This window comes from Penicillium psychrosexuale, assembly GCF_028828465.1.
Source record: "Penicillium psychrosexuale strain IBT 29551 chromosome Unknown utg000005l, whole genome shotgun sequence".
Classification (NCBI taxonomy): Eukaryota; Fungi; Ascomycota; class Eurotiomycetes; order Eurotiales; family Aspergillaceae; genus Penicillium; species Penicillium psychrosexuale.
In genome coordinates, this window is record NW_026643190.1 from 1,725,042 (window position 1) to 1,752,769 (window position 27,728).

Here is a 27,728-nt window from a genome sequence, read left to right on the forward strand (position 1 = left end):
AGAAGCCCAAAGAATGTTCGAAGTTTCCGACATGCAATCATCCGCATTAAGAACCCCAATAAGCTTAGCGTTCTGATTTAGGAAGTAGGTGCCGTTGATATTCATGGGCATCCAGGGGTATATACCGATTTTTTTTTGCATGGTATTGGTCGACTAAGAGCTAACTTACTAGGAGAAGCCTCGGTTACAAGACGATGGCAGATAATTCCAAATCGACACTATCGAATTCGAACCGATCGTCCATCGTGGATACAATCCGCTCCCTCGATCATGTATCGCAGCCACAATATGCAGCTACTGAGTTTCCGGTTCGATAGCCGGTGGAGTCCTTAATTTGATGTGGGGAAACAAACAAAGAAAAGATTCAAAAGCCTTCTTGATTGGGTTCCTCGAAAAAGCAAACATTCAAATAGATATTTACTAACCAGCCAGTTCTTTTAGTCTTGCTAAGCGGCCGCCCCTTTACCCTGCCCTCTGTGGCATTCTTCTCCTCTTAGAAAGACTCTCCTCCCACTTTCCAAATCCTTTTTTTTTGACATATTCCAACCCCAAAGCAACCGTCATGGCACCGCGTCTGTTGAACAAGATATGCCTTATCACTGGTACAGGTGGTAGTATGGGACGTGCAGCAGCCCTCAAGTTTGCCGAAGAAGGCGCCAAAATCATCGGCTGTGACATCAACACTGTGACCGACGCAGCAACCATCGAAGCTGTACGAGAGCTAGGTGGTGAAATGATATCCATGTCCCCATGCGATCTCACAAAACGTGAGAACTGCGAGCAACTTGTCAACCTAGCCATCAAAACCTATGGACGCATCGATGTGCTGTACAATAATGCAGCAATGGTCCACATGAGCTGGCTCGACGACGGCAAGGATGACGACTGGTACAAAACAATTGACCAGGAGTTAAGCCTCGTCTACCTGTTGACTCGTGTTGCATGGCCACATCTGAAGGAGTCCGGTGCATCTATCATCAATGTTGGCTCTGCCAACGGCTGGATTGCAATTCGTGGAGTGCCTGCTATTGCCCACACAGCTACGAAAGGTGGTGTTATTGCCATGACACGTCAGTTCGCCATGGAAGGGCGTGCGCATGGTATCCGGGCCAATTCAATCTCACCAGGCCTTATCCAGACTCTGCAGACTGCACCTTTGCTTGAGGACCCGCAATGGAAATCGGATTTGACGCAGAAGATCATGATTGGCCGCATTGGGCAGCCAGAGGAGATTGCGGCTGTGGCTAGCTTTCTCGCTTCGGATGAGAGCTCATATATAACCGCTGCAGATATTCGGGTCGATGGTGGTATGACAGCCTGGTAGTGGAGTTATGTACATATATATCTTGTTGAATGATGAGATCAATGCATATCATATTCTATTAGGGTTAACTACCAAGATGAGCATGTAGAAGTTGAAATCTGGTATTACAGCGACTGTGACTGCTCTAACCAATGTCGAGATTACGAGATGTGATAAAATGGAGGAATGAGATAGACATCATTTGGATATATAAATAGAAGTTTTTTTGGTTCGTGGCTCATGTATTGCCATTAAACCCGAAATTGAGGTATGACTTAATACTAAGTGTGATGTGAATGACCGATTTATGGGATGGCGTGTGGATGGATTCCTATGTCCAGGATATCATGCACACAGGGTGCCAAAGATATATCACTATCACCAATGTGGCATGTCTAGTATTGTTTACGAATCCCGGTCTACGCAGACGTATAGCCCCTTGTAGGAAGTATTTTGATGCTTGAATGCCTTAATTAGCACTTCAATTTACACCGCTTTATACGGTGTAATGTAAGTGATCCATGTATTAAATGAAGCTTTTGGCACCATACAAATTCTTGCATCTCAGTTTTTGGAGGTGGTTGGCGTTTGCAAGTTTACACCGCCTTCATGCTTTGTGCCCTACCGCCTACGGGTAGTTCTGCCAGCAATACGGAGTACCAAATGGGGAAAACCCGGAATTATCAGATTGTTGCCCTTTCTTTCAGGCAGAAAGAAATCTCCGAGTCATTCATGTCAGATAGTTAGGACTCAGCGTACAGGAGGAATACCTACACGACACACAGAATGAAAAGGAGTTTACAAGATGTTGTTCCATCAGGAAAGAAGGATGATTGCTATGGTCTGTATGACCCTACGCTTGCTAGCTGACCTCCTTGGATGGTGTGTCGCTCTTAGGCCAGACTTCTCTTCAGTGGTTCCAAGGTTCCATGGATGCATACTTTGATTATTAAGGTATATGCAATGGTAACTACAACATAATTTAATTTTTCTACCGTTCTAAAATAGGGCATGAACGCATCAGCTCCTTCCTCAAAGGGGTTCTGAACCCTGAGCGCTATCATATGTTTGCGTACCCGGCCGGACAACGAGATTAGACTTCTGCTCAAATGGGTATATGGACCGGAGACACCCCTGCCATTTCGAGAGCTCGCAATTCAAAAATCTCTCACGGAATCAGTGGGTTAGAGCGGTTACTTGAAACCATCAAAAAAGGTCAGAAGGGGAGAGTCAGACTCATCCACCTTAAACCCATTAACCCCATTAAACCCGTCACTATCTTAATTCCGACAGCATGACAGTCTGACTACTAGTAGTCAGATGCTTCTCCGGGGTTCAAGCTCTGATGGCGAAGATGGGAACGGCACCTCCCGTTCTGTGTAAATTATTCCTGACCAATCACAGCGTGGAACGGCACCGTCGATTTGCCCCCACATCTATCCATGTAGGCATCTAGGACAACGTTGCAAGTACAACAAGTAGAAAATGAAGGAGGAAAGTATTTATACCCTGCATTGCGACGCCTTTCGATTCAATTCTCATCATATTCCTCCCCTTCCAACCTCCTAGAAAATGCCTTTCTATAACTCTTACCCAGGCTTCCTCTATCGCCAGTTCTTGGTCTGCCCTTCCAAAGCCCCATCCACCACCTCCCTTCGCGGTAAGGCAGGTATCGTGACAGGCTCTAATACTGGCTTGGGCTATCAAGCTTCCGCCCAGTTTCTCGGCCTTGGACTCTCCCATTTGATTTTAGCCGTCCGTAGCATCTCTAAAGGAGAAGCTGCCCGAAACTCCCTTCTCGCCTCGCTTCCCGCCTCGGTCAAACCCCCCGTGGTCGAGGTCTGGGAGCTGGACCTAGGCAGCTATGCCAGTACCATCGCCTTTGTCGAGCGCCTCAAGAAGTCCGACATTCAGGTCGACTTTGCTCTTCTCAACGCCGGTGTTGCCAACTTCAACTTCACCATCAACCAACCCACCTCGCACGAGTCAAGCATCCAAATCAATTGGCTAAGCACGGCTCTCCTGACGCTGCTATTATTACCCGTACTTGATCAACAGGCTGCCAACAACCTCAACCGCGCTCGCCCTGTGATTTCCATCGTCGGCAGTGAGACAGCCGCCTGGGCTAAGTTCCACGAGGCTCAGGTATCTATCAAGCAGGGACTACCCCTTATCCAAGTCTTGGATGACAAGGCCAATTTCGACATGGGAGATCGTTACTATACCTCCAAGTTGCTCTACCAGCTCTTCTTCCTTGAGTTGTTCCGCAACCGATCCAGCGCCAAGCGCTCCACGGGCGCCATTCTTAACTTGGTCAACCCTGGTTTCTGTTATGGCTCTGAGTTGCACCGCACGGCTGAGGGTGCCTTTGGGAAAGTTCTTGCTGGTATGAAGAGAGTTATAGGTCGTTCTGTCTCCATGGGCGCTCGTACCCTGGTTCACTCATCGGTGTTGGCTGGCGATGCCTCTAATGGTAAGTACCTGAGTGACAACAAGCAGGCTCCGTTTGCAGGGTATGGAGACAGTGATTCTGGCAGAATCATCCAGGCACAGGTGTGGAAGGAGACAATCTCCGAGTTGGCCCCTGTGGTTGACATTGACAAGGTGTTGTCGCAGATTTAAGTTCTTGGAAGACGTTTGGGTTCTTGATTTTTGATTCTTTTGCGTAATATTGCGTTATGTGCTGTCCTTGGTCAATTCTTCTTGTCTTTTGTGCTTACCTAGGTAGTCTCCTATAATTCTAAATGAGAAAGCTGTCGCATTCACTTGGGCTGCCGTAAACGGATCCACCTGGTCAGATGCTGACTAACATTCCCAATCCCGCCTAGATCAACGTATCGTGATTCACTGTCATTTGGAACAGCGCGAGAAGCTAACTCGTTATGATTTTGGCCCCCTGAAATGACTCGAAGAATATCTTTGCGGATTGTTTCTCTTCATAGGCAATCATCATCATGACTTTAAAATCAGTGGATGGGCTCACTCCACCCGAGCTTTTACATTATCTGCCTACATATCGGGTATTGATCTGCCGACGTTGCAGCTACGCTATCCAGCCTGGTGCAGTCGCTCGCCATCTTAAGGAAATCCACCATCTTCATCATTCATCGCGTCGAGCATTCATCGACTACGCCTCTAGATTTGAACTGACCCAACCTAATGATGTCGTTTTGCCCGATGAAACCCAGTTCCCAGTGCCTTTACTGCCCGTACAAAACGGGCTAGCCTGTTCCTTTGCTCGCTGTGCTCATCTTTGCGTTACAATCAAGCGCATGAAGCAGCACTGGATGACTGTTCACCATATCGCAGCCTCTGATAACGGAGGTTTCTGGGATCCAGTGCCACTACAGAGCTTTTTCCGAGGAAATGCCTTCCGCTACTTCACCAACCCAGCGTTGTTGATCTCGTCGTCATCATCTGCCAGTTCCGATGGGCTAACGAGTACCGTAAGTAAAGATAATGACCACCAGCCACTATCAATCCAACTAATTTATTCCTCTAGGCTGTGACAACTCCAGCTTCAAGATCGAATCACGGAGAATCAAGTCCCTTGCAACCGTTGATCACAACCGACGTAGGATTACTCGATCATTACCAAAACCATACCTACAAAATCCTCACATGCGGCCCGGAGACAGATGATGCATTTCGAATCATTGTTCCCCAGCTAGGCACGCAATTCCCCTTCCTACTTCATGGAATTCTCTCCTGTTCCGCCCTCCACCTTGCTTTTATCGACCCACCCAATCGAGTATATTACACGATCCAGTCAATCCGACACCAAAATCAGGCAGCCCCTGCATTCCGATGGGCAACTATGCACGTGGATAGTAATAATAGCCAGGCCGTGCTGGCTTTTGCATTCTTCCTCGTCGTCTACACCCTAGGCTCCCAATCCAACGACGAACCATTGTTTCTTAGCAATGATGATAACCCAGAAGACGCGCCCTCATCGAACTGGATCGAGATACTGCGTAACGGTTGCTCCATGCTCTGTCCCGTCTGGACGGAACTCAGTGCTGGTCCCTTGGCACCTTTTACGACCCTTTGGCGAGAGGATCTCGGCATCACTGCCGACCCCAACGACCCGCTTCTAATTACTCTACTCTCCGTCATACCGGACCGTGAATCCAACTCCGCTGAAAGCTCTATATACCGCGACTCGGCCGTCAAATTGGCAGTCGCGTTTGCATTTATCAAGAATTGCGGACCCTCGCCGAGTATTTGGGATGCTCTTAATTCATGGCCAATGCGCGTTTCGCCTGACTACCTGTCTTTATTGAAACAGAACAACCCGGGTGCTTTACTGCTATTGTCATACTATGCTATTCTTCTACAGCCACTGAGAGGAGAATGGTTTCTGGAAGGTCGCGTTATTAGATTGGTAGATGAAATCGCCCGACGATTAAGGGGGAATTGCTCGGCACAGATCTGGGAAGTGTTTTCTACCATGCGGGAAGAGTATTTTTCATACTGATTTTATATGATTTGACGGTTTGTTTTGAGTGATGATGTGACGTTTTACTATATTAACAAAGGGATTGATAATGCAACCTCCCCCTTGAATGACATTCAACCCCCCTGCCTGAACTTCCAGTACCTCCTTCCTAATTAGGTACCACCATAATCTCTGCCATAATTTCTGCCCACTTCTGGTCCCCTAAACAAATAACAAACCAAACTCACTCCGAGAACTTTCGATTTTGTAGCACTTGGCCAAAAAAGATATTCAATTCTTTCCAACCAATTTTTGCGTTGTTTTCGCCCCATTTTCGAGCTCATTTCTATCATCATCATCGTGAATATAGCCAATCTCAGCCTCCCTTACATGATAACTAGACCGGATTCGGACGAAGCGGACGCATAGTGCCACGTGCGTGTATGTTGTACGCATTACGCATGGTACGTTTGATTTATGGGTACTAGAAGTAAGAAATCATGATTCATGCGAAGCACTCTATGGAAATGATTATTTGATCATATACAACCCGTGAAGAATCAAGATCTACTAGTGCGCTTTCTCGCGTGAATTAATAGAGTACCAACCCCTCATTTTACCAGAAGCCATAAAAATGGCCCTCCACAAGACCCGGCTGGACCGTTTTCCATATACTAAAAATACATCTTTATTATCAGAGATCCCGATCTGCTTTGGACTTGATTAGAAATCGAACCGTTACATCAATACCAAGCGAAAATCCACGGGGTAGCCGTCTCACCATCCCAACCATATACCTAGAAAGGTATGAGGGCGGAAAGATGGATATCGGAGAATTTTTGCTTGTGGATCTGTCCTCGTGTTACTCCGTATGCCGGCTAATAGTACAGATAAAATAATGTTGAATTTCGTACAGCGTAATTTACCACTAGACCATAACAAAAACCAAGGTTCTTGTTTAGGGCCTAGAGGGGCCATATCCCATTCTTGACAAATAACAAAAGAAGCATCTCGGCCTTTATCCGTAACGAAAACATCCCAATAGCGTGGATACACGTAAGCGAGCTGGACACCTAAAACATCATAGTAAATGCGATATATTCTACACTTATGACTGACGGTTGCCGAGCTACTGAAATTAGTTGGATGGCAGTAGGTGCGACGTCAATTCGGAATCTTATTGATGAAGAGAGAAGCTTAGGACTAGCTACTATCTATATCTGCCTTCTCCGGCTGTCAACCTCCAAACGGAGGGAAAGAGGCCGCAGGGCGCCTCGATTCACTTCGTTTGCTGAGGCTCCATCTCCTCCATTCATCCACCGATTAGTTAAGCCCGAGGCAACCCGTACCCGACTATTGATGACGGATCGGACCAACCCGACGGTCCGTTGGGTAGGATGTCGTACGGCACCCCGCGGGGCTGATGTGTATTCTCAACTCCCATTTGCTACCGGTCCGGTTTCTTCAGCTTGACCACATCCTACGGAGTACTCCGTAGTTTAGTCGACCAATAAATTCTCTCATAGGGTCCCGTTGGTTGGGGCCGGCCAGATACCTCTCGCTGAGTGGTGTGGTTGTGGAGCCTCGTCCGCCACATGCATGACCGCGATCGTCCAGAAACCTCAGCGACTCAGTATCCCAACAACCAAGATTTTTCTTTATTTCTCTATTTGCCGATAGCTATTGATAAGGCTTATTAGTACTATATGTCAATTTCAAAGAAAGTACGACGCCGTATTATGGTCATTTCAAAAATTACCGATAATTCCGTTGCCAAAAGCTAGAATATATATCTTAACCAATAAAGATGGTATATATTACCTGAATAGTATCAGCCTAGAAGTAAAAATAGGGATAGACTACAGATATCAAGTTGTGATTCATCACATTTACTATGGTGCTTTGGGGGTCTTGCGTGTCCAGCTCGGTTACCGAATACGTTACCTTTTGTATTATAACAATACACCTCATTTTGTATGACTCGTCCACTATCGGTGCGGGTATTTTAAGGTATCTTACTCTAAAATACTATATAAAAATGCAGTATTACAATAGCACAACAACCGTAACTATTCTTGAGATGATTAGAAACGCAGTAATACTACCGTCTCTCCTGCATGGTACCTTTGATCAATGCTGACGCCTTTGATATGCTGACATCTTTTTTCAATGCTGACTGCATAGATCCGCTCCCGTCGAGGTTTAGCTCGTAGAAAACACGAGGCAGTGTTGTAGGTTGGAACGGCACCAGGGGTTATACTCCTGCAAGTTCACATACGATAATCTATCTGAAGAATGCTTATCCAGTACGGAGTATAAATGGCAATGTTATTCAACAATTGTCATTTTCTATCTACTTCTCGCACGCGTTGATTACTATCTTGATTATCACTCATCTCTATCACTCAACAATGGCTAAAATGGCTTCAACTGATGAAATTGATAAAATGATCGATAAAGAGGACTGGAGTCAAATATCCGAGCCAGCTTTGCGCAAACGCATCCAAAATCGTATCTCACAACGCAAGCTTCGTATGTTTTTCTCTTTCCTGGGCCAGACTGTATCCATCCACTAACTCAATTACAGGAGCCAAGAGGAAGCTACAAAACCAGCCAATCCCCTTCAACATCGTGGCTTTAACGCCTCCCATAGATAGTAGCCCTGATTTGTCTGCAGCAAATACCGCGGGCAACTCAATTGGAGAAACATTTCCGGATCCCATGGACGCTTTGTATCCTCCCATCGACCTCGAATGGCAGGCAAACTTCGACATGACAAATTTAGACGTGAATACTCTTTTCGAGGGCACCATTCCGTGGAGCCCAGACGAGACATCACTTACCACACCATCGCAGACGACAGATGCAGAACTCGGCGACTTCGACTTCGACTCTCTACCATTTGATCTCACATCCGATGATGATCAGATCGCCTTGGATCCGGCAATCCTCCCAATGGATACATTGGTCTCTCCCCAGTCTTTGCATCCCAGGGAATTTAAAAATGGCAATGTTTTAATCCACATCGATAACTCCAGGCCACACACTCCCCGATCCAGCTACGCGGCGTCTTCTTCCTTGGATACATCTAACGAATCTATGTCATCAAGGGGCTGCCCAGTCAAATGGAGTACCCGAATGCTATCCCGCGGCTTTGAAATGGGATCTTCTAGAAGCAATGGCACGACACGAAAGCAATTGTTTCGTCCATGGAAGAAATGCACCACCACCACTACAACCGAGGATAGTCCTTATCAGTCTTCCCAAGAAGATGTGGTAGAATGCAGCAATTGTGGCTGCCATGTGGCCGTGCGGGAAGCCCCTCGGCCAAGCCAGCAGGAACTAGTGGAGATGTTGATTCAACATAATCCGGCATTGGCTGAGTTGGCTGAACAGCCAAATGTGCGGATCGAATATGAGTTGCCTACATCTTGGGAGCAAAGTACACGGCATAGTTCATCGGTTGATTTGGAAATGGAAGGGCAAGAAAGAGAGGTAGAGGGCGAACCAAAGTACATCATAATCTATTCCGGACATGAGCGACCCCAAAAGCCAACTTATTCCGAGTAGATGGTTCTCCCTCTATCAACTACACGCATTGTACATAGAATGTTCCCCTCTTACGAATGTTAACCAATTAGAATTATTACTGTCTGACCCTGACTGCAGGTGGCTTGAGGCTGACTTGAAACATCTGATACCACCAATTCCAACGGACATATTTAACTTTAGCATAACCGCATCTAAAATCTCACCATCGTCATCTTTTCCACAAGCACAATGAGTATCAACGGATTTGCTCTCGTTACCGGTTCAGGGAGCGGAATAGGCCGAGCCTGCGCGTTGGCCTTTGCTTTTGAAGGAGCTGCTGGCGTTGTCTTTGCCGATTTAAACCGGGAGAGCGCCGAGAAGGCAGCCGAAGAAAGCAAGAAATTGGCAACACACCCGGCATATCGAGCACTAGTGTTGACCCTCGATGTGAGCAATGAGGAGCACGTGGAATCCGTGGTAGCAGAGACGAAACAGGCGTTTGGAAGAATTGATTACATGGTGAATTCGGCTGGAGTATGAGCTTTCTCTCCATCTTCTTGCTACTTGATTTTCTGATACCTCTATGTAGATTGGCGTTCAAGTCGCAGCGGAGATTGCTGAAGCATCCCTGTCGGAATTTAACCGCTTCCTCGACGTGAACGTCAAAGGAACTTTCCTTCTCACCAAGGTTGTGTCTCGCGCCATGAAAGAGCAAGAGCTGAAGCCTGTGAACTCGACAAATCCCGATCGGGGTTCTACTCGGGGTGTTATTCTCAATATGGCGTCTTGTTCATCGTTCGTGGCGACGCCTTTATTGACACAGTATACCACATCTAAACATGCCGTTCTTGGATTGACTCGAAACGCCGGTACGTCTAATGTGATTACAATGGACAGAAAGAGAAAAGTGCTAACAAAAGAAAAGCATTGGATAACGCGCAGTACAATATCCGTGTCAACTGTCTGTGTCCCTCGTGGGTTGATACGCCTATGGTGGACCGCGCCGTGCAGGGGAATCCGGAATTGAAGGCGCTGATTGCAAAGGCCGTGCCAATGGGAAGGATTGCACACGTGGACGAGATAACCGATTTGATCTTGTTCCTATGTAGCCCCAAAGCGAGTTATGTCACGGGTAGTAGCTGGATTGTTGATGGGGGAACTACTCTGACAAGTCATGCTTGAGCGTTCCCCGATGTCATTGTCAGATAATGTCAGATGGGAGTGTCAGATTCAGGTACCAGATATTATAAAGACATACACTTCTAAATATATAAGACTGCTATCTCCTTACTTTTTAAATTCACTCAACACATCAAACATCCCATTACACAAACATTCACCATGACTACCACTGCCGCCATCAACTTCATCACCGACGGCTTCCCAGCCCCAGGTCTGCGCGCGACTCAACGTCTCATTACGGGCAACAAAGAAGAAGACGGCAAAGGTCACTTCCTCGTCACCGACAATGGCGACCACCACCGTGTCATGGGTGAGAACCAGGCCGTTGCCAATATTATCTACTCCACCCATGAGAACCCCGTCGACCTCAATGAGGACAAAGACATCAAATATGCCAAGGAGAACGAGGTCAGCCCAACCAAGCCTCAACACATCTTCATATGAATGCAAACCTAACCAAAACAAAGCCCGGTCTCCATATCACCAACGGCACGGTCGTACGTATGATCGATTTTGGTCCTGGAGTGGAGTCGCCCATGCATCGGGCCATGTCAATCGATTATGGCATTGTGATGGATGGTGAATTCGAGTTGACCTTGGACTCCGGCGAGACACGCATCATGAAGCAGGGTGACATTAGTGTGCAGCGGGCAACGGCGCACAAGTGGAAGAATATCACTGCTGGAGAGACACAGGCTGGGCGGATGTTGTATGTCTTGCTTGACTGTAAGGAGGTCCTGGTTCAGGGAAAGAAGATTGAGGGATTTTTGGGTGAGTTGGAGAAGGAATACGAAGGAAGAAGTGCATGATTGGGGTGTTACTGCCTATCATACTTGATACTGAATGGGAAAGATATATTTATACGCACTTCCACGTAAACTTAAGCAGTGAAAATGAATCGAAGCACATCTTGGAAATGAGAATAACGTCCAAATTTACTATGAACATCTTAAACCTAGCCGAGTTGATGATAATAATCAGCTTTAGTTTGAAAAATATAGTTCGGGGAATTCCCCTAGTCATGGGTGGGCAAGTAGCAGACAGAATAAACAATTAGAATAAGAATCTCTCCAAGGGAAGTGAAGCTACAATGCATTTCATTTTTTTTATTTTACAATTGAATACCATCCACTTTTATATTGTCACCTGATTTGTACGAGGGTCAAAGGTTTTACATGGAGATTACCTAATAATCCGTGAATAGTTATGAAGCTATTCAGTGATCACCTCATCTATCAATCAATGTAAATTAATTCTACCAACACCAATAACAGACATAGTTTAATTCTAAAAAGTCATTAAATAGCTATATCTGATTGATTAAATGCGATCGGTAATTTGTCAGAATGATAGTACAAGAATTTTCATCCTGACTTGAGCTTCTTTGTATAATTGCGCCACAAATAGAATGAGTTACTGGTCGCATTTAATCAATTTGGTAAGCTTTACTCTATAGTAATTAAGGGCCGGTTTTAGCATGAAATTATCTCTATTATTAGTAGTGGTAGAATTAATTTACATTGCTTTGTAGCGGCAGATCAGATGATCAGAGAGAGGAAATATGGTCAGTAGAACGTATAATAACATATTTCAGTAAATGGCAAAATATCCTAGAATAGAATACAAATCATTCTCTGCACTCAATTATCAAACACAACGTTCATCAGTTGGGCAATCCATTGTTATAGCTGAACAAGCCCTTGGGGTCCCACTTCTTCTTCAGGTTCAGCAACGTAGGCAGCTTCTCTGCGCCATACATGGGATCCAATCCCTCGGTGCCGTGGGCGTAGCTGACGTAGATATGCATATCACCATCAAAGCCACTGGTCGCGTTGAAAGACTCCAGGGCAGCAATGGCAAAGTCGTCTATCTTATCGCCGAGGGAGGAGTCGGTAATGTTAAAGGAAAACATTCTAATAAGTGTTAAATGGGTATCCAAAATCACACGGATACATAATGAAAGAGAGGAGGCTTACTCATGGGCACTGATCTCGCGATGAGGATACGCAGTGGAGTCATCTGCAACAGCAGTGACAGCTTGGATGGGGAAATACTCCACCTGCCAGGTGGTTCCTGACGCAGAGGGATAGTCTTCCCAGAACTGAACGAGCTTGCTGAAGTAATCGATGTGTGTTGCTGCGTCGATGGAGCGTACACCGAGGGACCACATATCGTGCTTCTCGCCATTGACACAGAAAGCCGTGGCTAGACCGAAGCCGGCATCGTCATCGACGGCATCCCACTTAATCATGGTGATGTTGCGTTGAATAGAGGTCAGGTTGAGGAAGGGGGCAAGAAGATCGAGTCCTTCTTGCTCGGCTCCGGGGTAGACAGCATTCAGGAGGATAACGGGCTAAATAAAATGAGCCAGGCTGCTGATAGTATCTAAGTTGAGAGAACTTACTCCCACGGAAGGATAATTCATGACCAAGGTATACAAGGACAGACCGGCGGGCAAAGTTCCATAACTAGCCAAGATGTTGAAATACGTTTCGTTGAGGCTAGCAGGGAACATGAAGTCGGCGTTGAGCACATTGCCTTCGTTTGTGAGATCGTGGACGTTGTATGTAGCCGAGGTAACAATTCCATAGTTAAATCCAGCGCCACGAATTCCCCAGAATAGGTCTTCGTTCTGCGTGGCAGAGACGGTGATAAGATCGCCAGCAGCGGTGACCAGCTGGACTGACTTCAAAGCATCGAGTATGAGACCGTGAAGGCCTTGGTATCTGCCAACACCACCGCCGAGAGTAGCACCTACCATTCCCACGCAAGGACAAGAGCCGGTTTCTATTAAAGTGTTAGAGAAGAATGCGCACCCAGATCATAGACTAGATACTTACGAATCTCCTTTCCAGCCTCGAAGAGAGGTCCCATGACTTGAGAGAACTTAACAGAACCACCGATAGTCATTGTGCTTGCAGTTTTGTCGATACTGACGCTGTTAAACAGGCTTAGGTCAATCTTCAGACCGTTCTGAAGACCTCCGAAAGAGGTACTATATCCATGGCCTCCACCACTGGCCAAAAAAGGGATGTTATACTTGGAAGCGTATTTGACCTGTGTTATTTCATGGTCAGATAGGAAAAAGAATAAGGATAGAGGCAAAACGTACAACAGACTGGAGATCAGCAACAGAGGCAGGCTTAATGGCCACAGAGAAGGTGGGCTCATCCCACGCGGTCCATCGCTGGATGGTGTCAGCCCAGTCGGCATCGCTGGGGTAGTAAATCTGGGAGGAGGAAGAAAGGGTGGACACGAGAGATGAGATGTTTGAAGCGGCTGCTAGATAGACGAAGGAGAGAACCCCAAACAGGAAGAGCAGGGGAGATGCAGCCATAGTTCCTTGCATATGCATGTTGATCACCAAGCTTTAACTTTTGAGTGTTCAGATTGAATGTTATGAATAATATTCTGTTTGTTCAATGGGCGATGATTCAGTATGGTATTTATATTTCAAAGGTTGACACTGATGGGGGCCAAAATGTCAGGACAGCTGAATCGTGCCATCAGTTTACGAGGCATGACCCCTTCGATTCCATGCTCATCTATAGATGACAATAAGCTGTTGAGGAAGTAAGCCATTTACTCCGCTTTCAGGTGTAGCAGCCATTTTCAGTAGCTTAGCTTAGCTTCTGCATCTTCTTTTTTCCTTCTCCCTGTATCAATCATTCATTGGTTTTCATCCGGAGACCTGCATGTCGTAGATCCCAATGCAAACAGGAGTTCCTAGATGGAGGCTGAGATCTGACCACATGGAACGTTAGCTAATTTCGGCTAGACGCTAAAGATGCATGTCAGGTCAGAATGTATGATGCTTCATGTCAGACAGTCAGAACCCGACCCAAAAGACTCAATATAAATATTTTGGCCGAGCGCATGCAAATTTTGATCACCCAATTATTCATCATGGGTTCCATATCGAACAACTATGCCGAAAAGTGCCACTCGGAGCCACGGCGGCTCAAAGTGGTCCACGTTGGCGCTGGTGCAGCCGGTTTGATGATGGCTTACAAGGCAAAGAATATGCTATCCAACTATGAACTGACAGTTTACGAAAAGTAAGGAACCGTCTTGCTAGACTTGATGTATCTGCTATTGACACTTTTGTAGAAACACCGAAGTAGGAGGAACCTGGTTTGAAAACAAGTTCGTTTTATTTCCACCTTCTTTCCCTCTATTTTCCCCTGTTAAACAAACTCCATTAAACAAGTCCTAACTTAAATCATCAATGCGTTAGATATCCAGGAGTGGGTTGTGATGTTCCGTCTCATTCATATGCCTTCACCTTCGAACCCAATCCGGAGTGGAGTGGATATTATGCCAGAGGACCGGAAATCCAGCAATATTTTGTCAACTTTGCCAAGAAGTATAGTCTATACAATTTTATTCGATTCGAAACGGAGGTAGTCGAGGCTACTTGGTGCGAAGATGATGGCGAATGTTTGTCTTCCTACCATCAAATATAATCACGGATAACTAATTGATGTAGGGCAACTAGAGCTGCAGCGCAAAGACGGCTCTCGCTTTACGGATCGATGCCATGTCCTAGTGAATGGTTCTGGGCCATTGAATAAATGGAAATGTATGTTCATGTTTCGACTGCATCTATGATCTGGTGCTAATCCTTCTAGGGCCTAAAATTGACGGCATCGACAACTATCGTGGCATCGTTACGCACACAGCCAACTGGAACTCCTCTATTGACTGGAAGGATAAACGAGTAGCAGTCATTGGAACTGGTTCATCTGGGATTCAAATCATTCCTCAAATTGTCAAGGGTATCGCTCCTATGCCTCCCTCTGATATAACCTTCTGCTGACTCCCACCATTAGACGTCAAATCACTTTCAGTGTTTGTACGTTCTACGCAATGGATTGTTCCCCCAGCGGCATTCCAAGATCTGCGCTTGTTTCCCGATGAACCTGAGAAGTCAGCTCCGCCCGCACCGGCTGGAAGCCATTTCTATACCGAGGCTGAGAAAGAAGTATTCCGTAACGATCCTGCTCGCTTTTTGCAATATCGCAAATCTGTCGATGGAGTCATGCAAGAGCGATTCCCAATCTTCCTACGCGATCATCCCATGCATGATATGACAACCGAGATGATCGCCCAGATGATCAAGGCACGTGTTGGACCAGACCGGCAGGACCTGGCCAAGCTATTCACGCCTGACTTTTCGCCTGGATGTCGTAGGCCCACTGTAAGTTCTTACCAATATCTTTTGAAAGTAGGTGAGCTGACATAGCAGCCCGGCGATGGCTTCTTGGAAGCATTGACAGAAGACAGTAAGTTCATTTCTTGAATGTGTGGGTCGTTTTGCAAAAGGCTGACAATCAAGACGTCCGAGTCATCAAGAGTGGAATCACCCGGTTTACTGAAAAGGGAATCGAAACAAAAGAAGGAGTTGAGCACGAATTCGACTTGATCATCTGTGCCACTGGTTTTGATGTTGCTTTCGCACCTCACTTGTGAGTTTCTTTTGTTTCCACTGGGTATGGCATATGACTCTAACATATCCAGTACCGTGACCGGCAAGAATGGACAAACTATGCGCGAAGAATGGGCAAAAGTAATACCCCACCTACAGATATAGAGAATAGAGAAAGGAAGCTAACTGGAAAAGTCCCCCAACATCTATCTCAGCATGAGCACACCAAACTTCCCCAACTTTTTCTTCATTGGTGGACCGACGGGAAACTGGGCCCAGGGTTCCGTTTTGATTACTGTATGAATCCCTCTCGAGCTCGACTCTGGTGAAACGCTTAGCTGACTCTCTCCAACAGCACGAAGCCCAAGTCGAATATGCGCTTCAGTGCGCCGCCAAGATCAGCAACGAGAATTTGCACTCTTTGACACCCAAGCAAAGTGTAACGACACAATGGCGACGCCATGTAGACACTTGGCACGATGAGCATTCAGTATGGGCTGAATCGTGTGAGTCATGGATGAAGTATAACAACAGAATCCAGCTATGGTCTGGAAGTATGCTTCACATGCTCAAGACGCTCAAGACACCTCGTTTTGAGGATTACGAGATCAAATACCTGGATGAAAATATGTGGTCGTATCTTGGGGACGGACGGACTGCGTTGGAGCTGAAGAGGGAACAGGGTCAAGATGTTGATATGGCGCCATTCATGCGAATTCGGGATGAGGCGTGGTCATTAGAGTAACTTATCCGTCATATTCAAATGCTATCCATTTTTATTCGATTGTGTCAGACTGGGATATGGCCCCTAGGCCTTAAATAGAAATCTTGGTTTTTGTTATGGTCTGCGAAGGGGCAGAGCGGTGAGATGCTGGATTTTGCAGGGTTTATGCCCGAATATGCCTGAATTATAGACCGCTTTTGACACCGCTCTATCCCGTGTACTGTAAATTGAAGCTATTCCCACCATACAAACCATCAGTTTCTTCGAATTCCTAGCGTTGAGAACCGTCTCCAACTGCATAAACCATTGAATTGAAGCTATTCCGACCCCACAAATCAGTTGTACGGTCGCAACAGCTTCAGCGCCTAGAAATGGGTGCATACGGAGATTTATGGTGGGAATAGCTTCATTGTTTTTGAAACTTTGCGGATCAAGCCCTCTGTCATGTGATGTATGCCAGTCTAAAATAAGGCAGAATCCAGGAGAATCCAGGCCTCAATCCTGCAAAATCATCCATTTGACCTTTGGCCGTCTGCCCCTTCACATCTTACTGTGTTCTACTGGGTTTGATTGATTTGATTTGGTCGGTCACGTGTTGTTCGTATATGTTGATGTGTCAACTGGCAAGTTTAGGAGCTGGTTTATGTTACTATCAACACAAAGAGTCCATCTAATCCATATCCTTGCTGGAAACAACCTGCGAGATGCGGACCTCCACGTATAACTTGTCTCCCTCCAATGAAAATCGGCCATTGCCAACCCAAGTGCTGTTCTCGAGGTCCTTGAGACGAGGGTGACCCACCTCAAAAGTGGGATTCATGGCTAGAAAATGTGTTAGCATATCATATCATGAAGATTTGTGTCAAAGAACTAACTTGATAATCCGAATGGAATAGTTTTCGGTTGTCCTTGGAAAATGGCACCCAAGTCGGGCGAAACTCCGGAGACGCCCGAATAGGCGAAGTTGATGCCCTGCCAGTTCGTTAGTTCTGGGTTTTCTTGCTGGTATTGACGATACTCACTTCGCCTTCGGTAGTTCTAATTGATTTGTCAGTAAGATGTATATAAGCATGTGAGATATAAACTCACCTCGCAACACCCTTGACATTCATCCGACTATGTTGCTGATCGGGATCGAAATACAACCAGTCGCCAGCAAAGACAACCTCAGCATCGATGCTAGGTGAAAATCCCTCTACAGTGGAGATGCTTCCGCCTGGGGTGCTCTGAACAAAAGTTAGAAATCAGGCCATGAGGGAGATTGAGACTGGAAACTCACATAGTGGATAAAGGTCGATCCTGAAGATGTTGCGCCTGCAGAAAAATGATTAGGCTGAGGCGATGTAATGTGCACAATCGTATTTTCATACCAACAGGCTGTCCCTCTCCTACTTGCAGCTATCTCGTTGTTAGTCAAGTGAGGTGATTTTGCAGAGATGCATCTATTTACACACCTTGAGAATATAGGCGGGGCGAAGAGTGGGAAATCCGGAAGTTTGAGACATGGTGATGGGAATCTTAATAGGAAATAGCTGTTTGAACATGTTACTAGGTAGTGATGGATTTGATCTGTTTTATATATTTCAAAAAGAGTGACACCCTGCATGTCAGACTGTCAGAAACAGTGTCAGATCGTCAGACCTGGGATTTTGAACGACACAGAAGCACAGACTCAATCTAGATTGAACGTCATACATTCTAATGACTATCTTAGCAGAACCTAGGCTTTATGATTTACATCAACTAGATGCTCAGAAGCATACAATAACATAAATACAACTAGATTATTGTGATCCAGAAAAGTGATAACATTAGAATATTTTTCAATTTTAAATAAAGCATATCCTATACCTAGATATTAGCTTATTTTGGATATAAGATTATAATCTAAGCCAACAGAAACACTGCCATGGATGTGCCCTGTAATTGAAATGCCCGCTCGCTGCAGTTTGACCACGTAAATTTTGGAAGCGAACTAGTAATGTTTATTCCCATTGAATGACAGTAATTGTTGATTCGCTATCTAGATAGATCTGGATTTCATCGCATTCTTCAGTTTCCCCAGACTAAAGACAGGCCATAGCACGTGGTCCTGTTATTATTAGTGGATGCCATGTGTCCAGAACCGTAGAGTAAAAACCTACCCAGATAGTGCGAAACGCGAAGATATCCATAAACCACACGAGGGTCGAGGTATTGCCTACCCAGTGCCAGGCGGGTGGACATGCTCTTAGCGACTGCTGCACCACCGATTTGGCATACACCATGCGATCGGTTGTATCTGTTGGTCAGCCAACCTTGCACGAACAATATTCAATATTTCAGCTTACTGGGCACTCTTTGAACATGAGCTTGGAACTCCTTCTGCAGAGGAGCGTAGAATGAGTCTATATATTTTATTAGTTGACAATGTGGGAGCCAAACTGCAGGGGTTGCCGACGCACCTGGAGGGAGAGTACGCGATGAATCCCGGTCAAGGATATTGGTGCCAATATTGCCAGATATAATCTAGATGTATTGTTAGTCCGAACTCTTATATTATACTGCCTTGAGATAATCACATTGATGACTCGAACGCTGTTCGAACGATTAGCGAGCGAAAAAGTACAGAGGTGGATAATTGACAGACCCCAATGGGCTCATCTCCACTCGGAGTGTATTTCCCCAGTGATGTAGCGCAGCTTTACTAGCGTTGTATGAAGCTAAATTGCAGTCAGTTGTGGATTTCAGCCGAACCCATATTTCAGATAGACATACAGCCATACATGTAGGGTACAACCCCTCCGACAGAGCCAATATTGACGACACACCCTTTGGCTAGAATTAGCAAGGGGTGGAAGATATTTACCATTCGAATTGGTCCAAAGAGATTGACCTCAAACATCTGTTGCACTTGTTTAACATCGGTGTCGATGGCGGTCATTGTATAGCCTGCTTCTTAGTATTATTTCATCCTGTACTGCATCAACAGAAGCTTACAGATCCCACTATATATTGTTAAATTGAAATAAACCAAATCGAAGATTGATTGTCACGAAAACTTACGCATTGTTCACTAGAATGTCGAGTCGATCCCCAATCTTCTCCTCGACTGCTTTGCGCAAGGCTCGGACGGAGTCATCTTTCGTCACATCTAACTCAAAACAAGCGATGCCAACCGAAGAAAGATGCTCTTTAGATTCCCAGGGCAGAACAGTGGCCAGAACAGTGCAACCTGATTGGTTTAATGAGTTGCTTGCACATGAATAATAAATGGGAGTTGTACCTCGAGCGCGATACTGAAGAGCCAAGGCCTCGCCGATGCCTCCCTTTCCACAACTGAATCGTTCGTCAATATTGGGAGATCCAACAAACAAAACAAAACTGACCCTGTAATTAAAACGGACTTCATTTTGGTTTTGCCGATGCTTAATTGCCCTGAGGGTGTTAAAGTATAGGTCGATCTGACCGATCTGACCGCGTATAAGCCTGACGTCTGACAGTGAGCCTTGTCACTTTGTCACTGCACACTTGGTCAGATCCTTGCTGTATACATTTAGAGATTATATAGAATAGTACAGGGGATATATATACACAGTTTGAAGAGTGCAAGTTTATTCCCGAATCAACAAATTGACAATTCCATTCCCAAGGACAATTCTATCCAAGAGGTTTACACCAACGAAATGGGTTCTATCGACGTTTCTTCCCTCGAGGCTACTCTGTCCAATGGACCAGAGCCAACCAATGACCCCATTGTGATTGTCGGAATGGGTAAGTATTACTCCATCTTCTCGGGTCCATACAGCTAACCGATAAAGCTTGCCGACTTCCCGGCGGCGTCTCCTCCCCCAATGACTTCTGGGAGATGCTCATCAATGAGCGAACAGGTCAAAGCGAAATTCCGAAGGAGCGTTTCAATGCCGACGGATTCTTCCACCCCGAAGGCGATCGTGCCGGTGTGATGAACACCAAGGGCGGCTATTTCTTGCAGGAGGATGTACGTCAATTTGAAAACTCCTTCTTCGGAATCAACAATCTCGAAGCCACGTACATGGACCCTCAGCAGCGCAAGCTGCTCGAGGTTGTCTATGAATGCTTTGAAAGTGCTGGTGTTTCCCTCAAGCAGGTTGCCGGCGCAGACATTGGTGTCTATGTCGGCAATTTCACCGTGGACTTTCAGACCATGCAGGCCAGAGATCCGGAGTCGCTGCACCGATACAGTGCCACTGGTTCCGGTACTGCAATCCTCTCCAACCGTCTGAGCTACATTTTTGACCTTCGCGGTCCTAGGTATGTGGTCATTAGCACCAATGGACTTTTCCATCTTTCAATCTGACAAAATCAATAGTTTCACTGTCGACACAGCTTGTTCATCATCAATTTATTGTCTCCACAACGCCGTCAACGCCATCAAGGCTGGGGAATGCGAAGGCGCTGTGGTGGCCGGTGCCAATTTGATCATGGGCCCGGAGCAGCATCTCGGAACCATGAAGGGAGGTGTTCTCTCCCCAACCTCGACTTGCCACACCTTCGATGCTAGTGCAGATGGCTACGGTCGTGCTGAGGGTGTCAGCGCTTTGTATATCAAGCGGCTGTCGGCTGCTCTGCGAGATGGCGACCCAATCCGCGCGGTGATTCGAGGCAGCGCCGTCAATGCGTATGTTTTCTCATTCCAGATGCGTCGAAGCATACTAACTGTTCTAGAAATGGTAAAACCTCCGGTATCACTCAACCCAGTATCTCGGGACAGGCAGACGTCATCCGCAAGGCCTACCGCATGGCTGGGCTCTTCGTGGAAGACACCGACTACGTCGAATGCCATGGTACTGGTACTGCCGTCGGTGACCCCATGGAAGTTGAAGCCCTGAGCCGGGTTTTCAAGCGCAAGGGAAGATCTCCTTTGCTAATTGGTGCTGTGAGTATTTCAACTCAACAATGAATATGCGGTCGGCTAAACAATTGGACCTAGAACAAAACAAATGTCGGACACAGTGAGGCAGCCAGTGGAATCACTGCTGTAATCAAGGCAATCCTCACCTTCGAGCACCAGGCCATCCCTGCTACAGTTGGCGTGACCAAGTTGAACCCCAAGCGTGAGTCCTATATCCGAGTTGAATGAGAGTCATGATGCTAACCAGAAAGTCAAATTGGCGGATTGGAACATGAAAATCGTGACCAAACTTACCGACTGGCCATCTGCTATGCGCCGTGTCAGCATTAACTCGTTTGGCTATGGTGGTGCAAATGCCCATGCAGTAAGCGATTTGCTCTCCAATTCAAAATAATGCGATACTAACCGTCATAGATTCTGGAAGATCCGATTCAGTATTTGGCCTCAGTCAACAAGGTTCCCAAGGCAATCACACATAACCAACCTGCAGATAAGAAATACCTTCTAGCTCTGTCTGCCTCTACCGTTGAAGCTTTGGAGGCCCGGATCACCGATCTCAGCTATAGCATCCGCAACGGCGCGAACTATGACTTTGTGGATCTCGCCCATACACTCGCAAACCGTCGATCGAAGCTGTCTCAGCGTGGTTATATCCTTGCCAGTCAGGCCACTGCAACAGCTGATCTCGTAGTCGAGGGATTGGTCACCAAAACCCTTCCGGTATTGGACATCGCCTTCCTTTTCACCGGCCAGGGTGCTCAATGGGCGGAGATGGGCCGCCAACTGTTCGAGCAGAGCCCGATTTACCGGGACACCATCGACCACCTCGATAATGTGCTGCAGACACTGCCTGAGGCACCCGCCTGGTCGATCAAGGATGTTTTAATGGAGCCCGCTGCTACCAGTCGCGTCGGCGATGCGAGATTCTCTCAGCCTCTGTGTACTGCAGTGCAAATCGGTCTCGTCAACCTACTTAACAGCTGGGGCGTCGCTCCTCAAATGGTGGCCGGTCATTCCTCTGGAGAAATTGCTGCAGCATACGCCGCTGGATTGTTGAGTGAAGCCCAGGCGATCATGATTGCCTATTATCGGGGACATGTTGTCGGCCAGCTCAAATCGCAAGGATCCATGATGGCACTTGGCGGTAGCGCAGAAGAGGCCAAAAAATTGATTGCAGAGCTTTCTCTCGAGAAGGAAGTGGTTGTTGCATGTGTCAATTCCCCTGAGAGTGTGACAATCTCTGGTAGCGTCTCCGGTGTGGAAACCCTCTTGCAGACAGCCTCCCAGGCAGGAAAATTCGCCCGCAAACTACAGACAGGTGGCAAGGCTTATCACTCTTATATGATGAAGGAGATTGGTGAAGAGTACGAACGCCTTATTGAGCAGGCATGGCCAACTCTTCCCGCCAATTATATCGACAAAGACATCCAGTTCTTTTCGAGTGTGGGTGTGGACGGGCCCAACTGGTACAGCCGTAAGACAACTGCAGTCTTGCCTCACAGCTATTGGCGCCAGAATCTCGAGAACTCCGTGCAGTTTTCGGCAGCCGTTACCAGAATCCTGGAGAAGGGCAAATGCCATCTCATTGAGATTGGACCCCATTCAGCCCTGCAATTGCCCGTCAAGCAGATTCGAACATTCTTGCAATATTCTATCGATGATGCACCATACAGCGCTACCCTCGTCCGCGGCAAAGATGCCGATATCTGCCTAAAGACTCTCGCTGGAGAACTTTACATCCGTGGACAGGATATCAACGTCATGGCCGTCAACGATACTTCTTCTGCCGTGGCCAAGGTTATTCCCGATCTTCCTACTTACCACTGGAGCTACAGCCAGCTTCTGTGGAGAGAGTCACGACTGAGTAGTGATCTTCGCAGTCGCGCCTACCCGCGTCATGAATTGCTGGGATCAGAAATGGCCGCTGGTAACGGTGTTGACCGGGTCTGGAAGAATACCGTGCGACTGAACGAGGTGCCCTGGCTGAATGACCATAAGCTTGAGAGCCAGGTTGTCTTCCCAGCTGCTGGATACATTTCCATGGCGATTGAGGCCATTTCGCAGATCAAGAACCTTGCCGAGGCTGACTCATCGTTTGTTTTACGCAACGTCAACATCGCCTCCGCATTGATCATACACGCGGATGAACATCAACAGGCTGATTTGTACACAACTGTCTCCCCAGCTCGCATTTCCAAGGCATCCGTCTCCAACACTTGGTATGACTTCGCTATCTCGTCGTGGCAGGCTGGAGCCGCAGTCTCGCATTGCACAGGCTGCATAAGACTCGACCGAAAGTCCTTGCCAGCCATCGCAGTTGATACCGCCCAATATGAGCAATGGTCAATGGGCCCATGGTACTCCAAGCTGGCCGAGGAAGGGCTTGTCTTTGGTCCCACTTTCCAATCCCTGGTGTCGATGAAGACAGACAAGAAGAGAATCAACCCGGCTGCCGTCTCTGAAACGGTTATCAAGCAACGTGTTGCCCGAACATCGTATCAAGGCGATTACTACACCGTTCACCCATTGACCATCGATGCCTGTTTGCAGGCCGCCATAATGGGTGGCACAGCCGGTAATCTCAACCGACTTCGCGCCTATCTACCCGTCTTCCTCGACCTGTGCGAGATTAACACTCCCAGCACAGAGAGTGTTAATGCATCCGGATCTATCCATTCTCTGTCTCAGAGCACCGGATTTGGAACCAAGTCGATTGATGCCTCATTGCAAGATGGCTCTGGGTCTTCTGTGATCAACATGCGCGGTGTTCGCCTGTCTCTGTACACCGGCAAGGCTGAACAAGAAGACTCCGACACAGGCCGTCACCCATGCTTGCGAGTGGTCTGGAAGCCAGACCTTAGCCGACTGACAACCGCTGATCAACCTCATCTGCAAGAGGTCATCACCGATTTTCTTGTCAATCACCCCGATTTGGCGGACAATGGCAAGGTTGGTGTTGTTTCTGCCTTGTTGGATCTGGCTGCGCACAAGAATCCTCGACTGCGCGTGTTGGAGCTCGGCAAGGGATGCGACTGCAAGACCCAGGGATGGCGGGAGTTGTTGGATGAGAAGACCGATTTCCCTCGCATCCGAGAATGGAAGACCGCCGAGAGCGAGAAGATCGAGGAGATCGAGGAGAAGTACGACGTTGTTTTGCTTCCTCATAGCGCATACCCCAAGTCGTTGAAGAAGGTGGACCAGTTTCTGAGTCTGCTCGATGTGAATGGCATCATTGTTTCCCGAACAGAGAGTGTCCCGTCTGACATTCTGGCTCAGTCTGGATGCACTGTATTCAATCTACCCTTTGGAATCACTCTTGTTCTTTCTTCTCAGCCACAGCGCAAATGGAACCGCCGCGTGGTCCTGCTTCACGATCAACCGTCGAAGATGGCGGATGCTCTCCGCCAGTTCTTTGTCGCGGAGGACATCTCCTCTGCACGCCTTGATGAAGTGACCGAGGAGATGATCGCACAGTCGACTGTCATCTCCCTACTGGAGATGGAGACCCCCTTCATCCCAACCATGACACCAGAGGAGATGATGCGTTTCAAGATCGTCACGGACAACGCTGCAGAGCTCATTTGGCTGACAGGCGCCTCCACTATCACTGGTGATGCTCCTGATCTCTCTCTGTCTAGCGGTCTCTCGCGTGCCCTGATGCTCGAACAACCAGCTCTGCGCTTCGTCGTTCTGGACGTTGGAAAGCACCCCAACGACACCGGTCGCGATACCATTTGCACGAAAGTCGAGCACATACTCACCGTCGAGGACACGGCCGATGACAAGGAGTTTGTCTGGCACGATGGTCTCCTCCACGTGAGCCGGTTCCTGCCCGATACCACACTCAATGATCTGTTCAGCAAGCGCAGGACTGACGAGGTTGACACCATGACTCTGGCCGAAGCGTCCCCTGCTCAGCTTGCCATCAAACGCGTTGGCATTACTGACTCGATTTATTTCCAGCGTCTGGCCAATCCCCCCACCGAGATTCCATCTGGTCATGTTGAAATAGAAGTCAAGGCCGTTAGTCTCAACGCCAAAGACATCTACACGCTGTCTGGCAAGATCGAAACCCGCAAGGGCACGGCTGCCATTGAGTTCAGTGGAATCGTCCGTGGCGTTGCTTCAGACGTCTCCAATCTCGTTGCTGGTGATCGTGTTGTTGTCCTGGCGCCAAATAGCTTCAGCACTATCGAGCGGGTCCCGGCCTGGGCTTGTCTCAAAATGCTGCCTCACGAGAGCTTTGAAGTGATGCCCACCCTGCCTGTTATTTATGGAACTGCTCTATATGCCCTGGATGATCGCGCTCACCTGCGCTCCGGCGAAACTATTCTCGTGCATTCCGGTGCCGGTGCCTTTGGAACCGCCACTATTGCGGTCGCTCTTCAACGCGGAGCGACCGTGTATACCACCGTCAGCACAGATGAAAAGAAGGATTATCTGGTCAACGAACTTGGAGTTCCTCGTGAGAATATCTTCAACTCCCGGAATGATTCGTTTGTTGCCGGTATTTTGGCCGCCACCAACGGTCGGGGTGTTGATGTCGTCGTTAATTCCCTGACAGGCGATCTGCTGCATGCTACTTGGCAATGTTGTGCCAACTTTGGCCGCTTTGTGGAGGTTGGCAAGCGCGACATTATCGATGCCGGACAGTTGGATATGCGCATGTTCTTGCGTAACGTGACCTTCACTGCCTTTGATCTGACGGAGCTCTTCTACCACGAAGATGAACACTACCGCAACATTTGGATCACGTAAGACATCCTCTCTCCATTCTGTTTTTACAACAAACTAATATTCTTTTAGTAAATTTGCCGAGGCTTTGGAGCTGTACCGAGCTGGCTCTGTCAAGCCAGTTCCCATTTCCACCTTCGATGTTAGTGATATCGCTCAAGCATACCGCTTCTTCTCTACCAAGGGCCGTATTGGTAAGGTCGTGATCTCGTTGGAGAACCCATCCAGTCTCATCCAAGTTGCCCATGCGCGCCATCTCACCACCTTTGACCCAAACAAGTCTTACCTCCTCATTGGTTGTCTTGGTGGTCTAGGTCGCAGTCTCAGCCGCTGGATGTTCGATCGCGGCGCTCGTCATTTCACTTTCCTCGGTCGCTCTGGGTGTGACAAGCCTGCAGCCCGTGAGCTGGTGTCTAACCTTGAGGCCTCTGGTGCTGTTGTCAAAGTTGTGCGCGGAGACATCGTCAATGCCTCCGATGCCGATGCCGCCGTCGCCGCTTGCATCAAGCCCATCGGCGGTGTGATTCAAGCCGCAATGGGTCTCAGTGAGGCCCTCTTCTCCACCATGACCCACAAGGCTTGGCATACGGGCATCCAGCCCAAGTGGCAAGGAACCTGGAACCTACACCATGCTTTAGAAGCTCACGGTGACAGCGAACTAGACTTCTTCCTCCTGACCTCTTCGGTTTCGGGCAGTGTTGGCACAGCCACCGAATCCAACTACTGCTCTGCCAACGGCTTCCTTGACGCTTTCGCAAGATACCGTCGCAGCGTCGGAAAGCCCATCGTCTCCATCGGTCTCGGAATGATCTCGGAGGTGGGTTATCTTCATGAAAACCCAGAAATTGAGGCGCTTCTCCTCCGGAAGGGTATCCAGCCTCTCAACGAAGCTGAGCTGATCCAGGTCGTCGACCTCGCACTCGCCCACACTTCGGCTGATGGACCAAAGTCACTGGCCCCAGGTCTCGAATATGACCGTCTTTCTGCCTCGCACATCCTCACGGGACTGGAGCCGCAGGCCATCCGCAAACTGCTCGATCAAGGATTCGACGTCAGCAACGGCACAATGCAAGATCCCAGAGCCGTTCTTCTATCTGCGTCGCTCGATTCACCGGCTTCTCTGGATTCCGCTGTGTCGTCCTCCGCTACCTCCGTATCTGCCCTCCCCTGGGCTGCTGGAATCCCCGCCACTGTCCTCAAGACCATGGTCTCAACTAACAGTGAAATTGCATCCGCGTCCACCCTCAACGAAGCCATTCTTCTTCTTGTCAGGAAGCGCTTCTCAAACCTGCTGCTCATGGGATTGGATAAGATTGACTCGAGCAAGCCAATCACCTCTTACGGAATGGACAGTATGATTGCGTCGGAGTTCCGGTCGTGGTTCTACACCGTTTTCAAAGTTGATATTCCTTTCTTGGATGTTTTGAATCAGACCTCGTCGCTGCAGAGCCTATCTGATGCTGTGGAGAGCAAATTGACTCTATAATTTGTTTGTTTTCGTCTTTTCTGCTATTA

At 47.7% G+C, this 27,728-nt stretch overlaps 11 protein-coding genes across 11 annotated transcripts; 8 read left to right on the forward strand and 3 right to left on the reverse strand.

The window, feature by feature from the left end:
- Positions 1 to 562: 562 nt before the first annotated feature.
- N7518_009569 (SDR family NAD(P)-dependent oxidoreductase) lies at positions 563 to 1,324 on the forward strand (the record flags this gene model as incomplete). Its single annotated transcript, XM_057190495.1, has 1 exon — positions 563 to 1,324. The coding sequence occupies one exon, from the start codon at positions 563 to 565 to the stop codon at positions 1,322 to 1,324; it is 762 nt and encodes a 253-aa protein (XP_057038151.1).
- Positions 1,325 to 2,875: 1,551 nt separating this feature from the next.
- Positions 2,876 to 3,925, forward strand: N7518_009570 (uncharacterized protein; the record flags this gene model as incomplete). Its single annotated transcript, XM_057190496.1, has 1 exon — positions 2,876 to 3,925. The coding sequence occupies one exon, from the start codon at positions 2,876 to 2,878 to the stop codon at positions 3,923 to 3,925; it is 1,050 nt and encodes a 349-aa protein (XP_057038152.1).
- Positions 3,926 to 4,257: 332 nt separating this feature from the next.
- N7518_009571 (transcriptional regulator family TF) lies at positions 4,258 to 5,780 on the forward strand (the record flags this gene model as incomplete). The annotated part of the gene is made up of 2 exons (XM_057190497.1): positions 4,258 to 4,749; positions 4,806 to 5,780. The coding sequence occupies 2 exons, from the start codon at positions 4,258 to 4,260 to the stop codon at positions 5,778 to 5,780; spliced, it is 1,467 nt and encodes a 488-aa protein (XP_057038153.1).
- Positions 5,781 to 8,152: 2,372 nt separating this feature from the next.
- N7518_009572 (bZIP transcription factor) lies at positions 8,153 to 9,311 on the forward strand (the record flags this gene model as incomplete). Its single annotated transcript, XM_057190498.1, has 2 exons — positions 8,153 to 8,273; positions 8,329 to 9,311. 2 exons carry the CDS (start codon positions 8,153 to 8,155, stop codon positions 9,309 to 9,311), a joined length of 1,104 nt encoding a protein of 367 aa, XP_057038154.1.
- Positions 9,312 to 9,521: 210 nt separating this feature from the next.
- Positions 9,522 to 10,454, forward strand: N7518_009573 (SDR family NAD(P)-dependent oxidoreductase; the record flags this gene model as incomplete). Its single annotated transcript, XM_057190499.1, has 3 exons — positions 9,522 to 9,806; positions 9,862 to 10,141; positions 10,198 to 10,454. 3 exons carry the CDS (start codon positions 9,522 to 9,524, stop codon positions 10,452 to 10,454), a joined length of 822 nt encoding a protein of 273 aa, XP_057038155.1.
- Positions 10,455 to 10,613: 159 nt separating this feature from the next.
- N7518_009574 (cupin domain-containing protein) lies at positions 10,614 to 11,263 on the forward strand (the record flags this gene model as incomplete). Its single annotated transcript, XM_057190500.1, has 2 exons — positions 10,614 to 10,862; positions 10,922 to 11,263. 2 exons carry the CDS (start codon positions 10,614 to 10,616, stop codon positions 11,261 to 11,263), a joined length of 591 nt encoding a protein of 196 aa, XP_057038156.1.
- An 854-nt stretch (positions 11,264 to 12,117) lies between these two features.
- Positions 12,118 to 13,809, reverse strand: N7518_009575 (FAD-binding oxidoreductase; the record flags this gene model as incomplete). The annotated part of the gene is made up of 5 exons (XM_057190501.1): positions 12,118 to 12,367; positions 12,431 to 12,807; positions 12,859 to 13,241; positions 13,295 to 13,511; positions 13,567 to 13,809. The coding sequence occupies 5 exons, from the start codon at positions 13,807 to 13,809 to the stop codon at positions 12,118 to 12,120; spliced, it is 1,470 nt and encodes a 489-aa protein (XP_057038157.1).
- Positions 13,810 to 14,360: 551 nt separating this feature from the next.
- On the forward strand, positions 14,361 to 16,627 carry N7518_009576 (flavin-containing monooxygenase; the record flags this gene model as incomplete). Its single annotated transcript, XM_057190502.1, has 11 exons — positions 14,361 to 14,512; positions 14,565 to 14,600; positions 14,692 to 14,894; positions 14,944 to 15,036; positions 15,086 to 15,232; positions 15,287 to 15,654; positions 15,703 to 15,739; positions 15,793 to 15,922; positions 15,975 to 16,023; positions 16,078 to 16,179; positions 16,238 to 16,627. The coding sequence occupies 11 exons, from the start codon at positions 14,361 to 14,363 to the stop codon at positions 16,625 to 16,627; spliced, it is 1,707 nt and encodes a 568-aa protein (XP_057038158.1).
- Positions 16,628 to 17,276: 649 nt separating this feature from the next.
- Positions 17,277 to 18,111, reverse strand: N7518_009577 (DUF3237 domain-containing protein; the record flags this gene model as incomplete). The annotated part of the gene is made up of 7 exons (XM_057190503.1): positions 17,277 to 17,428; positions 17,482 to 17,578; positions 17,629 to 17,644; positions 17,696 to 17,832; positions 17,886 to 17,920; positions 17,977 to 18,004; positions 18,061 to 18,111. The coding sequence occupies 7 exons, from the start codon at positions 18,109 to 18,111 to the stop codon at positions 17,277 to 17,279; spliced, it is 516 nt and encodes a 171-aa protein (XP_057038159.1).
- Positions 18,112 to 18,629: 518 nt separating this feature from the next.
- On the reverse strand, positions 18,630 to 19,997 carry N7518_009578 (SDR family oxidoreductase; the record flags this gene model as incomplete). The annotated part of the gene is made up of 11 exons (XM_057190504.1): positions 18,630 to 18,698; positions 18,751 to 18,887; positions 18,937 to 18,993; positions 19,051 to 19,114; positions 19,168 to 19,183; positions 19,236 to 19,308; positions 19,364 to 19,537; positions 19,586 to 19,593; positions 19,652 to 19,820; positions 19,872 to 19,924; positions 19,975 to 19,997. The coding sequence occupies 11 exons, from the start codon at positions 19,995 to 19,997 to the stop codon at positions 18,630 to 18,632; spliced, it is 843 nt and encodes a 280-aa protein (XP_057038160.1).
- A 274-nt stretch (positions 19,998 to 20,271) lies between these two features.
- On the forward strand, positions 20,272 to 27,699 carry N7518_009579 (type I polyketide synthase; the record flags this gene model as incomplete). Its single annotated transcript, XM_057190505.1, has 8 exons — positions 20,272 to 20,359; positions 20,407 to 20,878; positions 20,937 to 21,245; positions 21,293 to 21,503; positions 21,558 to 21,681; positions 21,731 to 21,843; positions 21,894 to 26,233; positions 26,286 to 27,699. 8 exons carry the CDS (start codon positions 20,272 to 20,274, stop codon positions 27,697 to 27,699), a joined length of 7,071 nt encoding a protein of 2,356 aa, XP_057038161.1.
- Between the last annotated feature and the right edge of the window lie 29 nt (positions 27,700 to 27,728).